This window comes from Onychostoma macrolepis, chromosome 19 (assembly GCF_012432095.1).
Source record: "Onychostoma macrolepis isolate SWU-2019 chromosome 19, ASM1243209v1, whole genome shotgun sequence".
Classification (NCBI taxonomy): domain Eukaryota; kingdom Metazoa; phylum Chordata; class Actinopteri; order Cypriniformes; family Cyprinidae; genus Onychostoma; species Onychostoma macrolepis.
Window position 1 is genome coordinate 7,656,395 of NC_081173.1, and position 23,290 is coordinate 7,679,684.

Below are 23,290 nucleotides of genomic sequence, written 5' to 3' on the forward strand. Positions count from 1 at the left end.
AGCTGAGATGTTGCAAGATCAAACCTGTTTTTGGAATCTATTGTGGTTCAAATTGATGCAGCTGCTTTACCCAGCATGACCCAGATGGATATACCAGGTCAAAACCAGGTCCAACAGCTGGTAATAAATAGGAGTTTAGAGCAGCTAATGAGCATAAATTACCTTTTTGGCCAGCCAGAAACCAACAACTACTTTACATTTGGTTTCATTTGATGTTTTTTGTTTTGTTCCGGTTTGTTTTTTGCTTTTTTAGGGGGCATTTCCAAAACCTTATAAAAATGTTTTTGTATTCTTTTTGTATGTTTTGGTGTATACTGTATGTACTGTGTGCATATAGATATACAATATACACACACACATACAAACCCACAACAGCCATGCCACCCACCCTAACACAAACACACACAGATGGAAGGAAAACTGATTTTCAAGTGTGTGAACTGGTTTGTGCTGAAGGCAGAGCTTCATCGACTGACAAAAGCATCAAGGCCGAAAGCAGTTTGCTGAAGTATATATATATATATATATATATACACACACATACACACACACACACAATATATGTATGTATATAATTGTCTTATTTTTGTCTCATTTTCCAAAGTCTTTTGAACAATTTTTATTTTTTTTTTTGTTTCATTTTGTCTTATTTTCCCAAGTCTTCCTGCAAAATATTTTTGTTCTTCATTTATTTGCTCTTATTTTTAGACTTCAGCAAACTGCTTTTGGCCTTGATGCTTTTGTCAGTCGATGAAGCTCCGCCTTCAGCACAAACCAGTTCACACACTTGAAAATCTGTTTTCCTTCCATCTGTGTGTGTTTGTGTTAGGGTGGGTGGCATGGCTGTTGTGGGTTTGTATACATCTTCCTGTGCCACCCAGGAGAAACAAGAGTTGCATTTCCTCTAAAATCCCTCCGTGCTGATTACACTCTTTGATTTTAGCTTTGTTCCTCTCCAACTGCTGTGGCAGTGGAGAAATCTCTGCGTTTATTTATTAAAGGCTTGTGCAGGCTGTGGGGCGACCTGTCAGATCCATTAGACGATCTCTCATCAAAAGAAAGAAAGGCAGAATGTGAAGGATAGGTTTTATAAATTAAGGAAAAAAGGGTGTTAAAGGAATGGAGAGGTGGGGGTCTGGGAGTGTTTGGTTGCGGTGTGGTGCTGTAAACGTGTTTAGCAGAGCCGCATTAAGACTTCACACAGCGCCGGCAGGAACTCTCCAGTTTCATAAGGCTGATCTCTGCACCAACTCCACAGGGCGTTTTCTCCACAAATGTCATCTCAGACACACACACGCGCACACACACGCACAAGTCAGACAGACTTTAACCCCCTCCGGTGACCATATGAGGACACAACTGTGCACGTGTGTATGTTTGAATTGCTTGGCCATACTTGGTTGATTGACTCTTCTCGCTAAGACTTGCCTTAACATGACTGCTAGAACCTTAGCAATTTTTAGCCATAACAGCTACATTTGCTCCAAAGTAAATTAACATGTCATTTAGTTTATCTTTTGATTGACACTATCCACTGTAGTGTTGATGGTGAATACATGAACGCTTGTAGAAACAGTACATTAATGTCCTATGGAAACGTGTGCTATGTGTTATCTTTTGCTTTTAAAGGATTGAGGTGTATGTGTTAGTCAGTGAATGCTACATTATAATCTCCTCTCATTCTGCTGGTGTTGAGTGTATTGATCCGGCAAGACTGTGAGCTCAGAGATCTCTCATGCTTTACCACGTCTAATGTGTGGGGTTTCCTCCTAGTCACACGCCGCTTCCTCTGTCCAGAGCGCTCACACACTCATGCTCATCTCTGTGTGTGTGTGTGTGTGTGTGTGTGTGTGAGATATTCTGCTCACTTTAAACACATGATCAGCTCTTGAATGCTGTGTGGTTTATGCGTGTACGTGATCAGACACTAAATCAGCACATGCTGAAACCCACAGTCATCATTCACACAAGTGCTACACTTCCCCAAAATGTGCTAGTTTGATTAATTGATTAATAACTTTTTTTGTTAATTATATGTTAAAATACAGTTCCGTATATTTTAAATGCATTTTCTGTGGGTGGTGAGAGTGAGCAGATCCCATCTGGGCCTATCAAACATATCAAATCGGTCCCACAAAATGACTGATGTCAGTCCCATTTGCTTTGTGGTAAAGTTGAGCAGGCAAATTCTGCTCTGAATTCTGCCCTTTTGCTGGCCAAAATGTAAATTTTGTGGGATGGGTAGAAAAAGATTGCAGTGTGGTTGGTGTCTTCAAAGACTAAGCTATTTTATTAGGCTAGATCAAGTTAACCTGGTTTGGTTTCTTCAACCCTTTTGGGAAACGTTGGAGCCGTTTGTACATGCCGGTTTGGAAAACTCATTTGGTCTTGTCCTTGTAATTACCATGTTTTCTGAGTAGCTGATTTGCATTATTAGAGTGCACTATGGACTTGAATTCTCGTTTGTCAAATTATATGACATCACATTTGAGGAGCTTGTTCACAAGGCCACTGTCCTAAGTTGAATGTTACCTCAGACACAAAAATTCCTTCACCAAATAAATAATCATTCGTGTCCAGGTCAGGAAGTCACAGAACTGTTTGATTTGAGAGTTCAGGAGGACCACACGCTCTCCAAGCTGATTCAGAGCTCTCCTTCCTGTTTCTGCAGGGTGGTTTAATTTTGGTCAGTTCTATTTGCCCATGACTGTATGATGTTATCCCTTTAAACACATGGTCTTTGTTGTATGTGTTTAAAGGGCAGCTAGAGGCTTCTTTAGGTGTGTGGTCTCCTGCAGGCTGTGACAGATATCAGGCCTGCTCAGACTCACACTGAAGGAGAGCGTTTGGTTAGATTTACCCTGCATTAAAATCCTTCATTCAGAGGCTGTTAAGAAATGTCATGAACCACAACAAAGAGTTAGAATGATCTAACCCTTTTTTTTTTATGTCTAGGTAAGCTTTTAAATGTAGTTTGGTTTGGGCCCAAGCCCATCATTTAATTGAAAAAATAAATAAATAAAATCAGTCATTATTTACAGTACTCGCCTTCATGTCATTCCAAATTTGTATTTATGAATGAATAAATTCCCTACAATGAGTCCAGTAGTGACCGCTGCTCAAAACTGGTGTTGTATAACTTTGAGCGAGGTCATTAGTTTGAATGAGATGTGATTTAGTTTTTCAGTGAATACAAATTAAACATTTCTGTATCTTCAACTTTTATGGAGTCTCTTAACGTGACAGTTTCGATTTACTTGTTATGCATGTAAAATAGCAGCATGAACATTCTTCAGACTTTCTCCTGAAGTCTTCTAGGTTGGAATGACATAACTGATAATAGAAAAGACAGGGCTATGTCCAAAATTGCCCCCATACCCTTGTAGATTGCACTATTTAAGGGGCAACCTTTGTGTCTGAATCCATAGAACATTATTAAATGCACTCATTCAATCCCATAATGCTCCCCAAAATCAACAGTGAATGATGGTATATGTGATGATTTCGGGTACAGCCTGGGAGACCTTGATTAGCTGATTCAGGTTTGTTTAATTAGGTTTGGAACTGAACTCTGTAGGAAGGTAACCCTCCAGGAGCAGGATTGGACACCCCTGGCCTGTATGATCTTTGATGTACTGATATATGACTAATCATCTCAAGCTGCGATCTAGATGCTGTATCTCTCTGACTGTATTTCTTTTCATCTTGTTTTCCTCTGCACGTTCTCTCTCTCTTGCAGTCCTGTCTGGCTTTTCAGAGGCCGCTGTGGTACAGATCTGTTGTGTTAATTCATCAGCAAAAGCCTGGCCAGCTTCTATCTCTTGTTCGCTTGCAGAAATAACTGTGGGGCCCCAGTCCAGGGCCATTGCGCATAGAGGTTTTGTTGTTAAAGCCTCTTTTTATTGGGCCAGCTGTAGCTCTGAAGGTGGCCAGCTCTCTCCAATAACCTGTAATTCAGCCTGACATTTATTTATTTCTGTAAAAACGAAATGCACTGCTCTCTTATAAATCTATTCCATTTTGGCTGTTGTTTCGCACTTGACGCCACTGATTGGTGATGGCAATTTGTCACTCAAGCATGTCGAGCTTGGTTGTGCAGTCCATCTGTGGGCTGCCCGCGGCACAGCGCCAGTGTTGAGCTGATCAGTGGAGCAGAGAGGAACTGATAACCATGTTTCTGTCTTGACACACAGACGTGTTTATTACCACTCTATGCAGTCACTGCAAGCATACCTACAGGACAGAATGACTTTCAAGGAATCAGGGAGTCAGGGATCCTTAAATTTGAGCGGGTATGAGTACCTTGAGAGTTCTTGGGCCTACGCTACCCGCCTTTCCACTTACCAGTATCCTCTCGAATGTTTTGAGTACTGTTCCTGACCTGTACTGAAAGTCGTGTTTTCTAAAAGCGCCTTTCTCCATTGAGCTTTCAAAGGAGCCATGTATTCTGCTGCAATGTGTATGCGTAACTCTGAGCAAGGAATGCAAGGTTATGAATTGCTTCCCAAGGATCACGCTCCAGCTAAGCATCTCTTGGTTCCAGTGCACTCTGTCATTGCAATGGGAGTGATCTCATTTTGTTATTGTCAGTCAAAAAGGGGTTAAAGTCAGAGTCCAGGGAAGAAAGTAATACTTTTTTAAAAGGATTGACCCTAAGGACCCTTTGGCTCTGAAGTGGCCCGTGTTGCACAGACATTCCAATGCAGTGAGGTAAAGGGTGTAATAGGGTTCCTCTGTTGGTCTCCCACTCCGGATAACCTCTCTCCCTCTCTTTGTCGTCCCCTTCATGGCTTTTGCTCAGAGCAAGCAAAACAAGAGCACTTTCTTGTCATGACTGACTCTAGCCATGTTTTGCTCTCCAACCAATCACCTTCAATCAGCTTATGGCAGACCCAGCAAGCATAGATGTATGCTCTGCAGTGCTGACCCAAATCTTGGGCAAATACCGCTGTGTGTGCTTGTTTCCTTTCTTCCTCCAGCATCTGGAGGACATGTGTAGAGAGAGGAAGAAGCACTTTAATATTTTTGCTCTTGAAGGCCATCTCTTCAAGCCTTGTTTTCCCCCTCTCTTGCTTTGTCTTTTTCGAGGAATTTGTGTTATAACAAATTTTTTGATGTTAAGAGAAAGATCACGGTTGGCACGTGGCCTACATTCTTTGTTGATGAGATCCAGGGCTGTGTGACTATATTTAGCATTGCGCATTCGAACAGGCTTCCAGTGCTCTTTTAAAAGAGCCTCTCGCGAGAGTATGGACTGCTTGCCTGCTAATGAATCCACTGTCATTATGTATTCAAATGGGAAGGAAGGCGTACAGTATGAACTTCCAACATGCAGATAAAGGAGTTTATCTTTTGTTTGTTCATGCTCCTTTCAGTGTCGGTGTGATATACGTTCTCTTTATGATCTGATTGACTGAAGTACAGGTTTCAGGTGTTATTGGATAATTGCTACACTCTGGATGGTTGCACCACATGCCATTTTTCATTTACATTCAAACGTTTGCAGAAAATGTTAAGTTGTTGTATGGTGGAAACCTAGTGGATGCATGCTTGGTTGATTGTTACCGTTAACAGCAAGGTAAAATATTAGTTAAAACTAGTCGGCTTCGCTAGTCAGTCGTTAGAGGTCAACAGACCTTTGCTTCATCCATTGTGGTGTGTGCCTGTGGTGCAAGATTCAGTTGTTCTCATGGTTGCTAATGCCACTGAGCAACCTGTCTGGAGGGGATGTTTGCAAAAAAGATTGCAATAAAAAGGGAAGTTTCTCAGGCTGTACAGGAAATGCATGCTCAATGGTGGTTACAGGCAGATGGTCTGTGTTCAATTTAGCCTCTGTTCGCTCTAAACTTTTCAAAAAGAAACTTTGCTAGTAATGCCACATGCCTGTTGTCTTGTTGACTGGTGGAGATCTTGCATCCTCATTGCGTATGCCCTCATTGGAACGCTTTAAGTATGCTAGGAGCCCCAAGTCCCACTTGGGCCATCTATGTGATGGGTGTGTGTATGCATGAGTGTGTGTGAATGAGAGACACTTCTCCTCGCTCTGTCACACACCCATGTGCTCCTGGTGCTCATTAACGAGGCTCCGAGCTCCTTCGGGATGGAGCAGAGGGGGTTTTGGGAGACAGGGTGAGTGTTCGTACGTGCGCCGCGGGTAAGTGGCGTCTCTTAGCTTGTGCCAGCTCTCGGTGTCTCGTCACATCTGAGTACCGGTGCTGCCAACCAATTCTGCCAGTGTATGAATGAGCCTGGCATCGTCACACTAACTGCCAGAAGCAGCTTTCTGATGCTTGTCTTTGCGACAAATTTTGTTTGACAAGTTTGTGTGTATGTGTTTGTGCATGTTATGGGCAGATTAGCCTCTTGAATATGATTCTTAAGTCCAAAGTCTACTTCCGTTTTAAACCAAATGCATTGCCTTTCAAAGTGTACTTCATTTGATAGCATGTACGAATAGATGCTTCACACGTGCACCAGAATGCTTCATCCTTGTCCAGTTTATACGCAATTTCTCTGTAGAAGTTATAACTGATTAAACTAGAGTGGCATGTATATTTTAACACGCATTGCATTGTGGCAACCCAGTGTGCAATAGAGTGACCTTCAAATCCTGTTGAATCAGATATGTTGTTCAGTTAGCTAGCTATAAACATGTTGACAGTTTAATTAAACTTTGGATTACTTGCTCAGCAAAATTCTCTTCAAACTGTTGTTCTGACATGACAGAAGATGACTAGTTGATGAAAACAAGTAGAACACATTGTATGCTGATGCAAAGTGGCCTCTGCGGTTATGCTAACAATACGACACATACTAGTTGTATATTTACTTACAGACATACTTGAATCATTTTGACATTTTAGCTTGTGTAACTAGACACAGTTCACATATCCCTTGTATCCTGTCATGATTTTAATTTTGAATCCAAACTAAATCATGTAAATGTTTTCATATCAATTCATCGCATTGTTTTTAGCATTCCTAAATGCTAAACTGTCCCTTTTTAAAGTGACAAAAATTAGAGTGTAAAATTAGCATTAAATATGTAGCCTCATGGTTTGATTTACCTCAGAGAAGAGTCTGTTCCGAGATCAGCATGTTTATAACTTGACTCTCAGCTGGGGAAAAAGTGAATGTTGTTTGCAATGTGTTCAGCTATCACAACTGTGCAATTAGCTGCCACACTGACTCCTGGAAGCCTTGTGTCAATTTGCACATCCATGCTACAAAACACAAGCTAACACTGAATATCTGTATCTGCGCAGAACCTCTGTGACTTGGCATTCGTTTTAACGTTGGGAGCAGTAATATGATTGTTCCATTCTTCTGATCGTTGTTTTCATTGCAGGCTAGTGAGCCGTGCTGCGCTCCTACAGCTCTGTTAACACCAGTATCCAGCTCAGCATTTTTTTTTTTTTTTCCCGAGCTGGAATGCTATATGTAGCGCAAGAAGGAAATAACTGTGGCGGCTTGCCAGGCTTTGAGGGAAGGAGGGGCAGAGAGGAGAGTGTTTTTGAAGGCAAAGCGTTCATGGTCAGCTCCCAGAGTTGAGAGAGGAGTTTTTTTCAGACGGGAGAGGTGTGTGCGCGCTGTGAGGAGGAATACTCTATTCAGAGAGCAGCACTGGCTCGGCGCCAGACCGCGAGGTGATAGCGAGCGCGGGGTAATTGCTGCCTACCCGGCAGCCTGCTGGATTGTGCTCCTGGGATCCAGTGACAGCATCACGCCTCTGAGCGCTTCAGCCCACCTCGCCGTCTGTGCGGAGCGCTCTATGCGCACTTGCACGCTGATATTATTGCCGTCTCTTGGCATAGGACCCTAGCGCGGCACATTAGAGCAATAATATGTAGTTAATTCTTAAAACTGACACTTTGTATCGCTTGCTAATTCTGGTGTCTGTGAGAACAGCTCTGTGGTTGAGCTGCGGCTTTGCATGCAGGCTATTTTGAGCCGTGCTCTGTCTGTGTGTGTGTGTGCGCGTGCGTGTCTGCAGGTGTGTGTGTGTGTGTGTGACTCTAACGAGGTGCTCTGGTGGTTTCACACACCACACGCCCAATCAGCCGCTGTCAGGCTTCTGCAGCGCATCAGTGCGTAGAACAGTCTCGAGGTGTGTGTGTTTGTTGACATGTCTGCTGGGAGATCTGATGTTCACCTGTCAGTGTCAGCCCCCGCACAGGAACTCGCACACGCACACACTCCCATGCCTTTTGTTTCCCTAAGCCCCGCCTTCTGCTTAACCCCATAGGAAACAATGCCACCGTGCAAACCTTACACTTCTAATTGGGCCTTTCCTCCAGATTTTTGTCCAGTTTTGAGTCTCAAAATCATTAAATTAAATCATTAAAGTAACTATTACTAACTGCTAGTGGTGCTTGCGGAGGCTTTTTCTGTTTTAGGAACTTAGTGTTAAAAATTGAACCTTGCAGTTCATATGTGTGATCAGGCGATCATATATCACACAGACAAATACTGAAAAAGGGACTCAAGCCATATAAAAGGTCCAGAACTAAACAATATTTAGGCCTACATTTCCATCAATTTGGATTACACCATTTTAACATTTAGCCTACTACTAAATTTAATGTGGTGCATACATCCTACATAAAGGAAACATGGCAAAAAATCATGGCATAGTTTTAGTATTTGCATCTATTTATTTAAATAATCATTTAAATTACAATACAATACAATACTTATTATAAAACACATTACAAATACATGGGTAACCAAAATGCTGTACAAAATAAAACTACAAGAAATGCAAAACACACAACAATAACACTGAATGGTCAAATAGAATAAGTATGTGTTTTAAAGACAAATGGCTTAGAATCAATATAAATCTATTAATTGTAAAAACAATTACATTTTTCAGTAATAAAATTAAATTAAAAAAATTGAACATTGTTCAAATACGGCTAGCTGTGGAACAAGCAATATTCAATTAGTTAAAATGTATGAAATTGAAACCAATTGGATATATTCATGATAAATATAAACTTTATTTATTGTGTGTAAAACATTCAGTTTATTAGTACTGTTACAAAAATTTGTCCATTTCTAACCTGTTTGGTTTATATTTGGCTGACAAATATGCTTCAGTTTAAGTTTATTCGATTGTTAAAACTGTGTGATTTAAAATGGTTGGAAAGTTTATATGCAATTCAAATACATAAATCTTAAATTTAGGCCTATATATCAACTATCTGAACACACAGCATCGTGTAGCGATGTGCCTTTGGCCCTTCTCAAAGGCTTAGAATCACCATGAAAACAGCCTGCAGCATCCTAGCATTGAAAACGTAAGTTTTGCACAGGCAAATGCCACTTGCATTTGCAGAACGTTTAAAAATTTAGTTTGGTGGCACCAATTTCTTTTGGAGGTCCATTTTTCTCATGCATTAAAGCATCACACAGAGAGATCTCTCTCTAGTATGTAGTTCAGTAACAGTTAACCAAGAACAGATTGTGTTATTTGTATCATATAGCATTGTCTGCACCGTGACTCCTTCATTCACATGTAGAAGGCTTCATTACCATTTTTGTTGTTGTGCTGTAGCTGTCTAACTGACGCGCTTCTCCTTCAGTAACTGTGGTCAACACAACCCCCCCACCTCCACGGCACGGGAATATCTGTAGTTCCCCTCTCGAGATGAGCGCTCTGAGAGAGAGAGAGAGGAAGCCGTTATTGTCTGTGTGGGAAATAACATTTTAACTGGCTCTTTGAATGTCAACATATGGTTATTTGCTACCATTAGTGTCTTTCACCTCATTTACAGATAAATACTACTGATAAAGTGTATGGTACTCGCTGTATTTAAATGTGTTTATTCTTGTCTTCTCAGTTTTTTTTAATTTAATATTTAATTTAGGTTTTGGCTGCTACACTACTGCTGTTTATTTAATATGTTATATTAAATAATATTTCCATATGGTGAAGGTCTACAACTAAACCTGTTATTGAATGAAAATAGCAAAACTCCTATTGCACACTCTTGATATTTATAGCACGCCTGTGAGAATCTGACCTGTGTGAGGCCTGTGTGGACAATTATTCTATAGATAGACTCAGAATTGTTATCAAGGATTGTTGTCTGGAAAGGAAACTGTATTTTTTGGAAAGGAAGTACTTGTCTTTGTTCCATTCTTAAAATCTCTCTAAAAGTTTATGCAGTTTTTGAAAAAGTCCAAGATCAAACAAATCACTGATCTTAAAGAAGAGGGAAAATGAAGTCATCATGAATCATCACAATAACACCATTTGATATTTGGCAGGGTGTGATTGTGCGCATTTAAGTGTGATTTTTGTGGAAAGTGCTGTAGATTGATTTAATTTGTTTACTCAAGCAGCTGCATTGATGTTTGTCAGTGTCTTGAGTGCTGATGAGGTGTCTGCTATAGTGCTGATCTTCTCTCTCTTTACAGGATGATAATGATGGGATGCCCTGGTCGGAGGAGCGGGTGGTGCGGAAGGTGCTCTATCTCTCGCTGAAGGAGTTCAAGAGCGCTCAGAAGCGCCAGCTCTGCGACGGCCTCAGCAATGGAGGAAAAGGGCCTAATGGTAAGACACGCTTTCAAAGTTTTTCCATCTTTTCTTCACTAAGCATCTAATCACTGTGGTAATAGCTTGTTAAACTGTACACAGGTTTATTTTTGTTCAGTTTTTCACCTGCTGGAAAAGTCTGTTACCAACACTTTTATATAGGGTGACCATACATCCTATTTTTCCTGGACGTGTCCTGGATGGGATTTCGAAATTGCCTAAAATGTCCAGGTTTTGGCTTTGTTTTCCTATTGTTTTCATATTGGATAAAAGGTAATTACTAATAAGTAGTTTGACCAATAGCATGCAGGCATTGCACATAATCGACCAATCGTGGCTTGCCTTATAAGGTGGGATGTACAGAGAACAGTCAAAGCAATACAGGACATATAATGTATGAAGACTATAGACAGCAAAACACAGCCAAAACCTGTACATTTTAGGCTGAACAATTTAGAAATCCCAAAACAGGACGTATGGTCACCCATTTGATAATTAAAATCTTTTATTAATGCATGTTTTCCATCATATGAATGAAGCCAGCTTTGATTTAGCACTTTCTCTTTTAGTACAGTGCAAATATAGTTTGGTTTGATCTGTTTTGTTTGGTCAAAGCAAAGGAAGCTCCTAAGGAGGCTTCCAGTGAGTATATGTATAAAAGTGCCATATGATCCAGGTTACTTCAGAGCTTTGGAAGTCGTCTGATAGCTACGTGTCTGACGCTGCAGCTCGGCACTCTGGGACTTCACTTCACACGGGCCTCAGAAAGCCAGAGCTTTCACTAAAAAGAGCTCTGAGACTCTACAGGGAACAAAGAACAGGCCTCATATGTACGAGTCTGCACAGCCAGGCAGAGACGAGGGGGAAAGCCTTCTCTTGATGTGGGCTTACCCTTTTTATCACTCAATTGGGAAAAAGAACGAAAAATAAAAGAAATAAAACAGAAGTAAGACTCTATTACCTTTCACCAGTTGAAAGCTTATGTCAGGAGTGACAAGATGTTTCTCTTTACTTAGAGTAGATAGAATAATTTAATCGATGTGAACAAAACAACTGTGAGAAATAGTTCACTTACTATGCCATAAGGATTTTTTTTTTAAATTTACTTTCTCGCTAAGTGTCCTGTTTCACAAATGTTTGAGATCAGCAAATGCTGTTTGATGTCACTTTTAAGGTCCTAGCTCACGTCTTATTTTAACAACAGAGTTTGTTGTCTAATGTAAATATTTTTGAAAGATTTTCTGATATTTTTCAAACATTTTCAGCGTTTCGTCTGCTAAATGATTGATGTCCTTGAACAGCATATTAAACGGGCCTGTAGTCTCTTGCAACCTTATTTTGTTTGCAAACAAATATCTCAACTAATCTGAACAAAGTTGATTATTCAGAGTAGCTGCCATGTGGTCGGCTGGTGACAGGTTATCTCGGCCCAGTGACTCTAAAAACAGCAGGAGTTCAAACCCAAACCCCTCGCTCGGCATATAAACATGCAGAGAGACTCGAGCCGAAGGGGTTTCTGTTGAGACTACGGCAGGAGGCTAGATACACACTCTTTGAATAAACTCTTAAACTGATAATAAGCTCTTATCACAACAGCCCTTAATCTTGTTTTCTTGTTGTCGTATGTGTTACGTTGCGTTGCTACCTCAGGGTAACGCTAATCCCTTTGAACGCAGGGTGTTTAACGAAGGTTGATGCATGAAGACTTTGTTCACAGATGCAAATGCTCAACAGACGCAAACGTAGCATGTTTTGACACGAAAGGATCAGCGTCAGATTTAGGTTCCGTCCGCTCGTTAGTTATCGCTGATGATTTTTACTTGTCACGTGAAATCAGGAAATAAAAAATAGGACAGGGTATGGAGCGAGAGCCACGTTTGCTATTTCTTAATAAATAAGTAAATTGTTAATCTATATACTAATGCATCAGATGCACTTTTTCTGTTGTATCAGCTTGCTTTTCAGTGTGTCAGCATTTTTCCCTCCTTGTTAAACCACTCTCCCAGATTGTGACTTGTTGACAACTGTCCGTGGACAATGTTATTCTTTCTCAAATAACTAATTCTTTAGCTCTTGGTTTCGCTGTTTCTATATGCATTTATTTATTTATTTGTTTGTTTAATTTGGTTTGTTTCGTTTTGTCTGTTTTGTTTTCATAATTTCAGACCATCTGAAGTGAAGCTCAATATAGTCAATGCAACAGATCCATGAGTAATAATGAGTCTTCAGATGTCTGAAGGAACCAACCTCCATGTGACCGTATATCACTACTTGGCTGCTCTGCTCCTGAAGCCCATCGTTTCCCAGCTGAGCTGGCAGAGCAGACAAAAGGGGACCGTCAGGGGACATGTTTTAGCTTTTGTGTTCCAAACAATGTGGCACTGGCGTCCATTTTGAGGCGGCGTTAAGAGGACAAAAACAGCCCATTTTGGCCAAAAATCAGCTGCAACTGCATCTGCCACCACATAGCAGACATGCTCTTATTATAAGGGACGTATGCTACACTTTTGTAAATCTATTTTTGCACCAGAGCCCACTTGCAGTATTTGCCAAGCAGTTGTTATTTACATGACCAATTTCATAGCAGACTACTTTCATAAAATGTATATAACTATCAATTGTCGCACTATATCTCCCAATAATATGTTTTAGTAAGATGATATTTGAATGCTTAGTTTTATGATCAAAGCTGTGTAGTTTTTACGGGGGTCAAAAAATGTAACGCAATGCAGTACAGTGATGATAGAGAGATGAACAAATAAACTTTCCTCAAAAGCCTGATGACCATATTTGATAGTCATATTGTATCATTAATCTAACAAATGATGTTTGGATAATCAAGTAAACCTTCAGTCCAGTTAAAGTCTAAGTCGGTTCAGTCCAGTAAATGTTAATCTTGAAACATTAGTAATAATATAAAACCTATAATTGCATTCACTTTTCACTATTCCCAGCAAAAAGACTATGATCTGAACATTTTTAGAATTGTACTAAAAGGTATTTTACTTGCTAAAAAGAATTGGTTTTAGGGGTCAGCCGATTATCGGCGCCAATATTAAGCATTTTTATGGTTCTTTGTCATTTTCAAAACCGATTTACCGATTAAAATAATTGAAAAGCATTTAAAGAACTTTTTTTTTTTTTTAATCAGCGCTCTTGTTATTCTTCATTTTGACATTAATTTTCATTTTTACACCAGACATATCAGACACATCATATCAGTTCAAAATATCAGTTATTGGTCTACTTAAACTGTAATAATCGACATCGGCCCTGCAAAACACAAATCGGTCGACCCCTAATTTTGTTTTACTTTTTTTTTTTTTTTTTTTTTTTTGAAGTCCTGAGTCCGGTTAAGGACCAGGCCCAGGTCAACAGACAGCACAATGGCTCCTAACCATAGCATAAACTGGCAAGTTTCCAGTGACAAGCAATTTATGTGTTCATTTGGAGTGTTATAACTCAGTCTAGATTTGTTTTGTGGTGTTACAATTATGCCTATGGGCATCTGATATGTGACGGGAGTCACATCCTCCATTGGATCATATTCGAAATTAACTGATGGGTTGCACATTGTATCAGCACACTGCTCACGCGACATCCCGCTCTCTGTGGAAACTAGGAGGTGAACGCAGCGAGGCGACGGGCTTAGTTAAACACGCATAAATATGATTAGAGGCCCTGAAGGACAGAAGGTTGATAAACCGTCACACACTCTCCCGGCCTGTAGAGAGAGAGGGAGGGAGACAGGACGTTTGGCTCCGCTAGACTCCGACTGTCTTTCACACAGCCACTCAAGTGAGACCAACATATGTAAAACACGGCGCGGGAAGCGAGCAGCCCGCGTTAAGCTGTTTACATCTGATCCCTCTCCACCCACGTCGGCTTGGCTTGGCCGGCTCTCTCGGGTTTTGGCTTCCCGTGTCGTGATGAAGGCAGCGGCTCGCGAGCTTGTTTGCTCTTGCACTTGAGGAGTCGGTTTGAATATAGGAAATGTTGTTTTGCTGCTTTTCTATTTGGAGTTAAACCATCCCAATTTTCTCAAAGACAAAGTTTTGTCCCACGAGAATAGACCTCTTAGGACTTTGCATGGATGCTTTGAAGTCCTGCCATATTGGTCTGTATATGAGAGAGAGAAGCGTTTTTATAGCTTTTCATGTATGTGTTGGAAAGCAGTATTATTGTAGTTTCTTTCTTCTCCAGCTGTTTTTCTGGCCGGTTTGAGGTTCAGCTATGGGAATGTTTGATGATTCTGGATATTCGCTTAACGAATGTTACTAAACACGGAAATTAAATCAGCTGAGCCAAAAAAAAGGATATTTAACCCTATAATCCCGGATGCTCTATCGTTAACATCCAGAGCTCTTCAGACATTGTATTACAGGATTTCTTGTCTTAAATTCTGTTCCCACTCATCTTACTTTTAATGCTAAATATGTATTTCTTTTCCTTTTTTTTGCTCACTTATTTATGATAATCATGTCCATTAAATGTCCATTATCCAACAATGTACATTTCAGACATAACAGAGAAGCTTATATGTTATTAAACAGTGTTTCTTTTCCAGATGGAGATAGACCTAGTTTTCAGTTATAAATGTCATTTAATGTATTATATAAATAGAAGAGTAATATGTTATTTAAAAAGGTAACTGTGCATTGTGTGTAAAAAAATAAATAAAATAAAAAAAGAAGTCAATAAAAGGGAAAATCACCAAAACAACAACAACAACATGAAAGTGCTTTTATAATAGTATATAATAATGGCAATAACATTAATATATTGTATATTAAATAGAGACTACAGCTAATTTTAACTTTCTCCTTCATTATTTATGTAATCATGCACCACTTCATATTTACAAGCTCGAATCAGTACAAGATAACTCAAACATTGGTGATGGCTCAATTTCATAGTCTTGCATAAAAATCTGGTTAAATTAAAAGGAAAATCCAAACATTCCTTGATTCTTTTTTTTTTTTTTTTTGGTGCCAATGTGAATAGGTCTATGGACAGCAATGTTTCAGCTTCAACTTTTTAATGCACTTGTAATTTGTCAAAACATTAAAAGTCTACCAACAGTTTATTCATGCTGAGTGTTAAGTTTAAGTCATCATTTTTGAGTTGGACTCTGAAGTAAACCATCTCTCTTTTTCCATTTGCTTGTACTCCATTTCAGTTCTGCATTGCATTATTAAAGCAAAACTACACTGTGGTGGTGATATTTCATCTTAAATTTGATTACTTGACATGCTGCATCTGGAGGTTGTTACTGTTTCTCATGTTTTTGCTGTTCCTATCTTTCTCTACAGCTTCCTTGTCAAACGGGCAGCTGAAAGGATGTGGGTCTAAGGGAGGACGTAAAGTGGACGGATCTTTCTCTCAGAGCACAGATGGAAGCAGCGAGTACTCAGTGGACTGCCCGGCCAAAAAGAGGTGAGTGACCCGCCCTCGCTCTCTCAGAGGTCAATGTTAAAGAGTTGGTTGGATCCCTGGCCGATAACTTGAGCTGAGACTGCACTTTTAAAGGCAGCTGAAGCAGAGAGTATGAAAACAGATGTCATTATAGTGCGGTATTCTCGGACTGAGATATTTCACTTACTGAAGATGTTAGCCTTCATGTTTTTAATTTCCTCATTTGTTTCTATTTCCAGCTTTATTTAGCAGAAAATGACAGTCAGGGAAAAAAACTGCTTTATTAAAAGGAGTCAGAGGACCTTGTAACAAGTGGTAATTCTTTGAAATGAATTTCTGTCATGGTCGTTTTTAATTAGTCACTTTAAGACACGCTTAAACATTTTTAATTATTAATTAAAAGCAGCAGAGTTAATATGTCCAAGTACAGTCGGTAATTAACAATTCAGCGTGTAATTTCTCAGGATGTTGTAATCTGTGATTTGGAAAAGCTCTGAAGAGAGAGAGAGGATGCAAGCTGCTTGGAGAAGAAACATAATAGACAAGCTTTTTTTTTTTATTATTTATTTATTTTTTATTTGAGCTGTGCCTTTGAGGCAGACGCTGCCTGGAAAATGGTGAGAAAAACAAGTGACGGGTCTTTTTCAATAGAAAAATCATAAACTGCTAATTTACTCGGCCACACTGAGCTTGTAATACACTTTTGGTGCTCTCTGTTGATTCATATTTTTCATCAAATGTCTTGGTTGTGTTTAGATTCCAGCAAAGCAGCTTGTCTTGTAATTTGTGTGATATTTATTGGAATTGATGGACTCAAAGGAATAATATGGCCTAAATGAAATTTCTGTCATTACTAGATCATCATTTGAAATCCATATGGCTTTATTTCTTCTATGGAACACAAAAGGAGAAATTGAGAATAATACACTGGCCATTCTTTTCCCTGAATTTACAACGAATGAGGATTGAAGCTTTCAAGTTGACACAATGACACAAAAGCATCATAAAAGTATATGTCTCATATGTCTCTTACACTATATTCCAAGTCTTCTGAAGCCATTTGATTGCTTGGTAGGATAAACAGGCCAAACTTTAAGTCATTATTCTTTGAAAGTCTCGATATCCCCACAGTTCTCAATAGAGTTGGGGGACTCGAACTCGGACTGCAATTATGAATAAATTTAGTCTCCGACAAACTTGGATGGACTTGAACTTGGCGGAGACTGACATTTTGGACTTTTTTTTTTTTTTTTTTATGCAGTCGAATCCATTCAAAAATAAGTGACAACATAAAATTAAGATGACAAGGCGTCTTGATGATAAACGTCTCCTACTCAAATGCAATTGGTTAAGAACTTGAACTCGAGAGAAGTAGCCATGTCCAATTTGTGAGTTCATTAAAGTCTTTTGAGAACATTATGCATCAATTTGGCCAGATTCTGGCACAATATCAGAGCTATAGTTCGCAGCCAATCCAGTCCCAGAATGCATTGCAGAGAGTGCAGTGAAATAAAATCATCCAAGATGTCTGATGTAGAAATTTCGACAGTAAATATATTTCATTCAATGCTGAAAAGTATTGATAAAAAAAATATTAAAAATGATGCCTTTTACCCACAAGGCAGCTGTCTAAGTGTTTACCTCATTCAAACTCCCTTCTTTTATGTTGCACTTGGCATTATAATTTGGTATTTGAGCTCTTTGCCGTGTTTCTCATTTTTAAGTCGCCCATCTCCTTTCAAACAGGATTTGACTTTGATCTGAGTGTATGGCCACATTCAGTGCTCAATCACACATTCACATAGATGGGTGGCATTAGCATTATGGAAGACCTATTCATCAAGCCCACTGTTTAATGGCACAACTTTCATGGCGTGCCATAAACCCCCTTACAAACAGTTGCGTAGGCCCACTGAAGAGGCTTTTCTTCCTCTGGAGAGTCTGAATTAATCCCACCACCGGCTTCGAGGGAACAAAACCACTCTGAGCGCAGACGCCGCTTCAAAGACGATGCTGCCCAGTGCCCACCGAACGCCACACAACGCAGTGCTTCCACACCGCAGCGGCCAGACCCCAGCAGATGTCCGTTTCAACCCCCTCCTGAAAGAAACGTTCACAGAGACCTTCTGTCTGGAGTTCTGTCTGTCAAGCCGCAAGCACCTATGGGAGATCGAGAGAGACGGAGCGTGTGCGGGCAGAAAGCACCTGCCGCTGGTTTACCTGTCACTTAATACCCTGCTATAATGGTTAATCAGAGCGCTGTCCTGGAGACATCATCATTAAAACAGCTTTACGTGGAACGAGTGGGAGGTGAAAAAGAGGCGAGACGGGCAGTGCAGAGAGTTAAGCAAGCACAAAGAAGTAGAGAGCAGCAGATGCAGTGTTAACGGTAAAGCATTGTGGGCCATTAAAGGGTTTTGCTCTGCCTGCACACAGGAGCAGCCTCTTAAAGGAATAGTTTACTCAAAAATAAAGGTTCTGTTGTGTACTCACCCTCATGTTTTTCTGAACCAGTGTGACTTGTTTCTTCTAAGGAACATTAGGATCATTTTGGGAGATTTTTTTATTTTTTTAATGTAATTAGATGTCGACATCTAAGCTTCAAAAATGACACAAAAACATCATTGAAGTTGGTCCATATAATTCAAAATCTTCTGAAGTCATATGACAGATTTCTGTGAGGAACGTAAAGAAGTTGAAGTTGTTGTTCACTTATATTCCTCTCTTCCTGCGAGACGTTAATCGAGGAACTGTTTATCAGATCATTGAATCAGTGAGTTGAATAAAAAAAAAAACAAAAAAAAAAACAGATCCTTTTGATTCATGAATGAATCATTCTAACTCAAAATACTGATTTGTTCACAAACAGACATCATTACTTCACTCGTGAACTGAGAAGAGCTAGGGCAGATTTTAACTGAATAATTGTTTCTTATACAAAGTTATTGTATGAATTCAGTATAGATGGAATAATCTACTTTTATTATAATAGTTATGTAGTACCAGCATTATATAAACCACTTTTATGACTGATGGTTTTGTGGAGCTTTCATTTTTTTAGTAAAATTGTATTTTATTTTATTTAATTGAATTCAATTTAATTGAATGATTTAAGTAATTTTGTTTTGTTTTGTTCCTTAAACGCTTCAGTCCCTTATTTTGAGTTCCACAGAGAAAGGTCTGTCATGTTTTTTTTTATTTATTTATTTTTAACAGCCTGAGGGTTTTAATGATGACAGAAAATACTTTTTGGGTGAACTTTTCCTTCAGTGAATCACTCCTTGCCCGACATTTGGTGCTCTATTGGACTTTTGCATGTGTTGGAAGTTTGTGTGCTTGCGTGTGTGTGCATGCTGGGCAACTTATTAGGCATCTGCTGCCCACATAAGATGACAACAAGGAGTCTGATTGAGGCAGTGCCAATGTCTCTCACACCTGGCCTACAATAACCCCAAAAAGAAAGCGAGGGAGAGAGAGAACGAAAGGGAGGAGAGACAGACAGAGGCACAGGTGCAGGGGCTGGCCAGGTTGCAGGGGGAGGGATGTGGAAAGCCGTTTGGGAGACGACTGCTGTTTGCATTCCCAGGATTGAGAAATAGAGAGGCCTCCAAGTTCTGCCAAGTGTCAAAGCGGCAACTTCCCATCCTTCGATTAAAATCGCAGTCGCCTAGACGGGCTGAATACACACAAAACCCTGGTTAGAGGAGACATGGGGGCACCAAACGTGGCAGGCGCTGAAGAGGCTCATCTTTTTAGTGTGTGTTTGTGTTTACTTGTTTGAGAAGCCTTCTTAAAGAGAAGATCGTTTGAATTGTTTGTCTAGTGGCTGCGCAGTCGCTGCCAAAGTACTCTTTTGTGTTGGGCCAGTGCCGCCTTTACACCATTTCTTTGCTGTGGGTGTGTTGAGAATAAATTCTAGTGTGTTTCTTAAGGCCTTTTCACACTATTCGTGTCAATGCTCACCAGTGCAACTCTATAGACATTAAACTACAGCCGTAGCCGTAGCCGTAGCAGCACATCGCACCCAGGTCAAGTGTTATAACACAACACTAGAGGTTCAAACAGTTTTGATGTCAAGTATGCGCATGTTATGGAAGCCCTTTTCCAACACTGAATTTAATTAATTAATTCTCAGAAAGATTTGTGAGATTTAAACTCAGAATTTTGAGACTTTTTATATCTTGTTTATATAAACAAAGTAAGAATTGTGAGATTAAAAAGTTGTAATTACCTCTTTTACTATATATAATCTGAGGTCAGTATGTATTTATTTATTTTTTTAAAGAAATTAATGCTTATATTGTGAAGACTGGAGTAATAATGCTGAAAATTCAGCTTTACATCTCAGGAATAAACTTCATTGTGATTCAGATATTTCACAATATTACTATTTTTACAATATTTTTGTATGCGACCAAAAACTTTTGAATGGTTGTGTAAATTAAATAAGGTATGCTAATATATTTTCACACTGATAGGTGAAGTTGAGAGCATTGTATTATGGGATGCAGTAGTCCGAGCAGTGTTTTTGGGTTGTATACTGTATTTTGGTGATTTGTAGTGAGGATACTATGCAGAGTATACACATTGCATGCTACTCTGTCTTTTTTTTCTTTCTCCCATCCTCTTTAAAATGCACCCTATTCATGCAGATATGACCGATCATGCCTTCAGTACATGTGGCTCTATAATAGCCATATTGATTTTCCTCTAAACCCGCTGGTTGCGCAACATACTACACAATCCACTCTAATGGTACGGCAGATCAATACCTGCGACAAGCGAGGCGATTAAACGTGATTGGAGCGTGACTCATGTTTTCAGAGCCATACGCAGAGATGAATTGAGAGGTATAGCGTGAGAAGACGACTCTCAGGTAGGCCGTTTGGCTCCAAACTCCAGTTGATTCACAGGGCAGGAATGTCCTCTATTTGAGGACACGGGCTGAGGTATTTGCACAGCAGACAATCGTGGCTGCCGATTGGCTGAGGCTGCATAAGTAGGAGCAGTGGGCCATAATCTCAGCTGCTGTGCCCAATTGTGTTAGGGCTTGTCATTTTAATGTTACTGATGGTTTAAGTGAGATGAATTCACCTTGGCATGTATGCTTTTCAATATATGCTTCTGCGGTCGCTCAGATTCCTGTCTTTTGATTGGCTCTAAAACCGTTTTGCCTGTTGAGAGAAGCAGTGTTGAATGGAAGCCATGCTCCATTAGCTGTGTTTTGGGTTTATTTTGGCAATACCTCTGAGTTATGAACTCTTAAAGGGATAGTTTATCCAAAAATTAAAATCTAGTAATTTGCTCTCCCTCATGTTATTCCAAACAGAAATGACCTTTTTTTTTTTCCCTCTGGAACACAAAAAGATATTTAAAAAGAAATTTAACAGAATGGCTGTTTTGTCTGTTCAAAAGAACAGTATTTATTTGAAATAGAAGTCTTTGTGACATTATAAATGATCAATTTAATGCATCCTTGCTGAATAAAAGTGTTAATTTCTTAAAAGAAACAAACAAACAAAAAATTAATGGTTTAATGGTTGTGTAGGTTATGCGAGTGTGTGTGTTCCTACAGCATTACCTTAGAGGTAGTAGTGTGTGTGTGTGTGTGTGTGTGTGTGTGTGTGTCCTTGGTATCGTACAAAACTTATTCATCAGGATAATCCAGAATTCCACAAAATCCATTTGTGATTCCTCTCAGTGGTCTGGCAGCAGGTTAGAGATGACAGTCTCACTCTTCACGAACCATATGATGCGTATTGACAACAAACACAGCAAGGGCTTTTTGAAACCGAAAAGGCTTAATCTGATTGGCTGGCTTTATGCAGTTTCCAGGATTCATTTTGCACAGGTTTTTGTCAGTCTACTGTAAAACAAAATCATGATAACAAGGTGCCAGGCTGCTATGATGAGCTAAGAAGAACTAGTCTTCCAAGTTTGCGAGAGTCGTGGTGTCAAATCCGTAAAAGGTAGTCTGAGTTTTGCTTGAGACACTTAGTGGCATAAACAGCACATCAATAAGCAGAACTATATATGATATTTTGTTTTCAGAGTTATGTCCATGAAATAGTTGGTGCGTTGTTCGGTGGTGGTCTGGTGGAAACAGACCACACAGGTTTTTTCACATTTTTTTATATAGGCATTACCTGGGTTGTGGTTCAATGTTATTTTGATCTGAATGAAATGCTACCATACCTACAAATGTGTTACATGTTGGTCTATTGTGGTATAATTCATTTGAAATGTACCTATTCTTAACAGATTAGTTCACTCAAAAATGACAGTTGTGATTATTTACTCGCCCTCATGTTGTTCCAAATTGGTCCTTCTGTAGAAAACACAGAAATTTATTTTGAAGAATGTTGGAAACCAAACAATTTTGGTGAAAACCATTGATTCCCACTGAATGAACAAAACCTCTTTGTCAGAATCTCTTTGTATTCCTAAGAAGAATGAAAGTCATACAGGTTTGGAAAGTCATGAGGATGAGTAAATGATGAGTGGTGAACATTCTGTGGTGAACTGTCACTTTAAATGGCACCAAAAACACTGCGGTTGACTTGTCTCATTCTGTTTAAGGCGAGAAAAAAGCTGGATCAGACTTTACACCAGTAGTCAAAACACTAGAGATGATCCAGCAGAAATCTCTGTCTAATTTTGTGCATGAAAAGCTCACCATATCCTAGTCTTCTCTGGCTCTCTTCATCTATTTGTCGTGAGTCGTTCTCGCAGCGCTCAGTGATGAAGCCCAGCAGTGACTGACAGCGTTGGGGGGCATCAGTGTGACATCACGCATGAGCGGCAGACGGATGTGTTAAACCAGAGGGGAGGGTGGCGTGGGCCCTCAGCGTCTGGCTCGGTGCCAGTCTAGACCACCTGTCTGAGCGCAGCACGTCTGCTCTATTGTTAAACCACACCGGCTGGGTTAAGTTGCAGCCCTGTATAAAGAGTGACAGACATCTTAAGTGGGTACATGGGATTTAGACAGGGATTTTATAGGAGTACTGGTATCTCTGTCGGTCTCGTTCTTTCCCCCTTCCGCAGTCTCAGCAGCTCGCGCTTTCCATTACGTAACACACAGCTTTCAGTTGCCTTTAATGAAATCATGAGCGACTGCATTAAGTATGCAGACTGGTATACTTTCGGCATCTGTCCAGCAGCGGCTCTGGAAAGCCGTCATCGTGCAGGAACTTTATAGTAACACCTCCCAGTGTGAATGTGAGCACTGCTTCGGTTATAAATACCTCCTGAAGCCCGTAAGTCATGTAAACACTCTCACGATCACATTTAAAGCTCGGGAGTTCTAAAATAGGCTTGTAAATAGAAAACACA

At 39.8% G+C, this 23,290-nt stretch overlaps 1 protein-coding gene across 2 annotated transcripts in view; it reads left to right on the plus strand.

The window, feature by feature from the left end:
• jarid2b (jumonji and AT-rich interaction domain containing 2b) overlaps positions 1-23,290 on the plus strand; it is a 114,709-nt gene that overhangs the window by 45,487 nt on the left and 45,932 nt on the right. For both annotated transcript variants that reach the window (XM_058754271.1, XM_058754272.1), the window contains exons 2-3: positions 10,426-10,561; positions 15,856-15,979. In XM_058754271.1, coding sequence (XP_058610254.1) covers positions 10,426-10,561; positions 15,856-15,979 — 260 coding nt within the window. The remainder of the gene's footprint in view (positions 1-10,425; positions 10,562-15,855; positions 15,980-23,290) is intronic.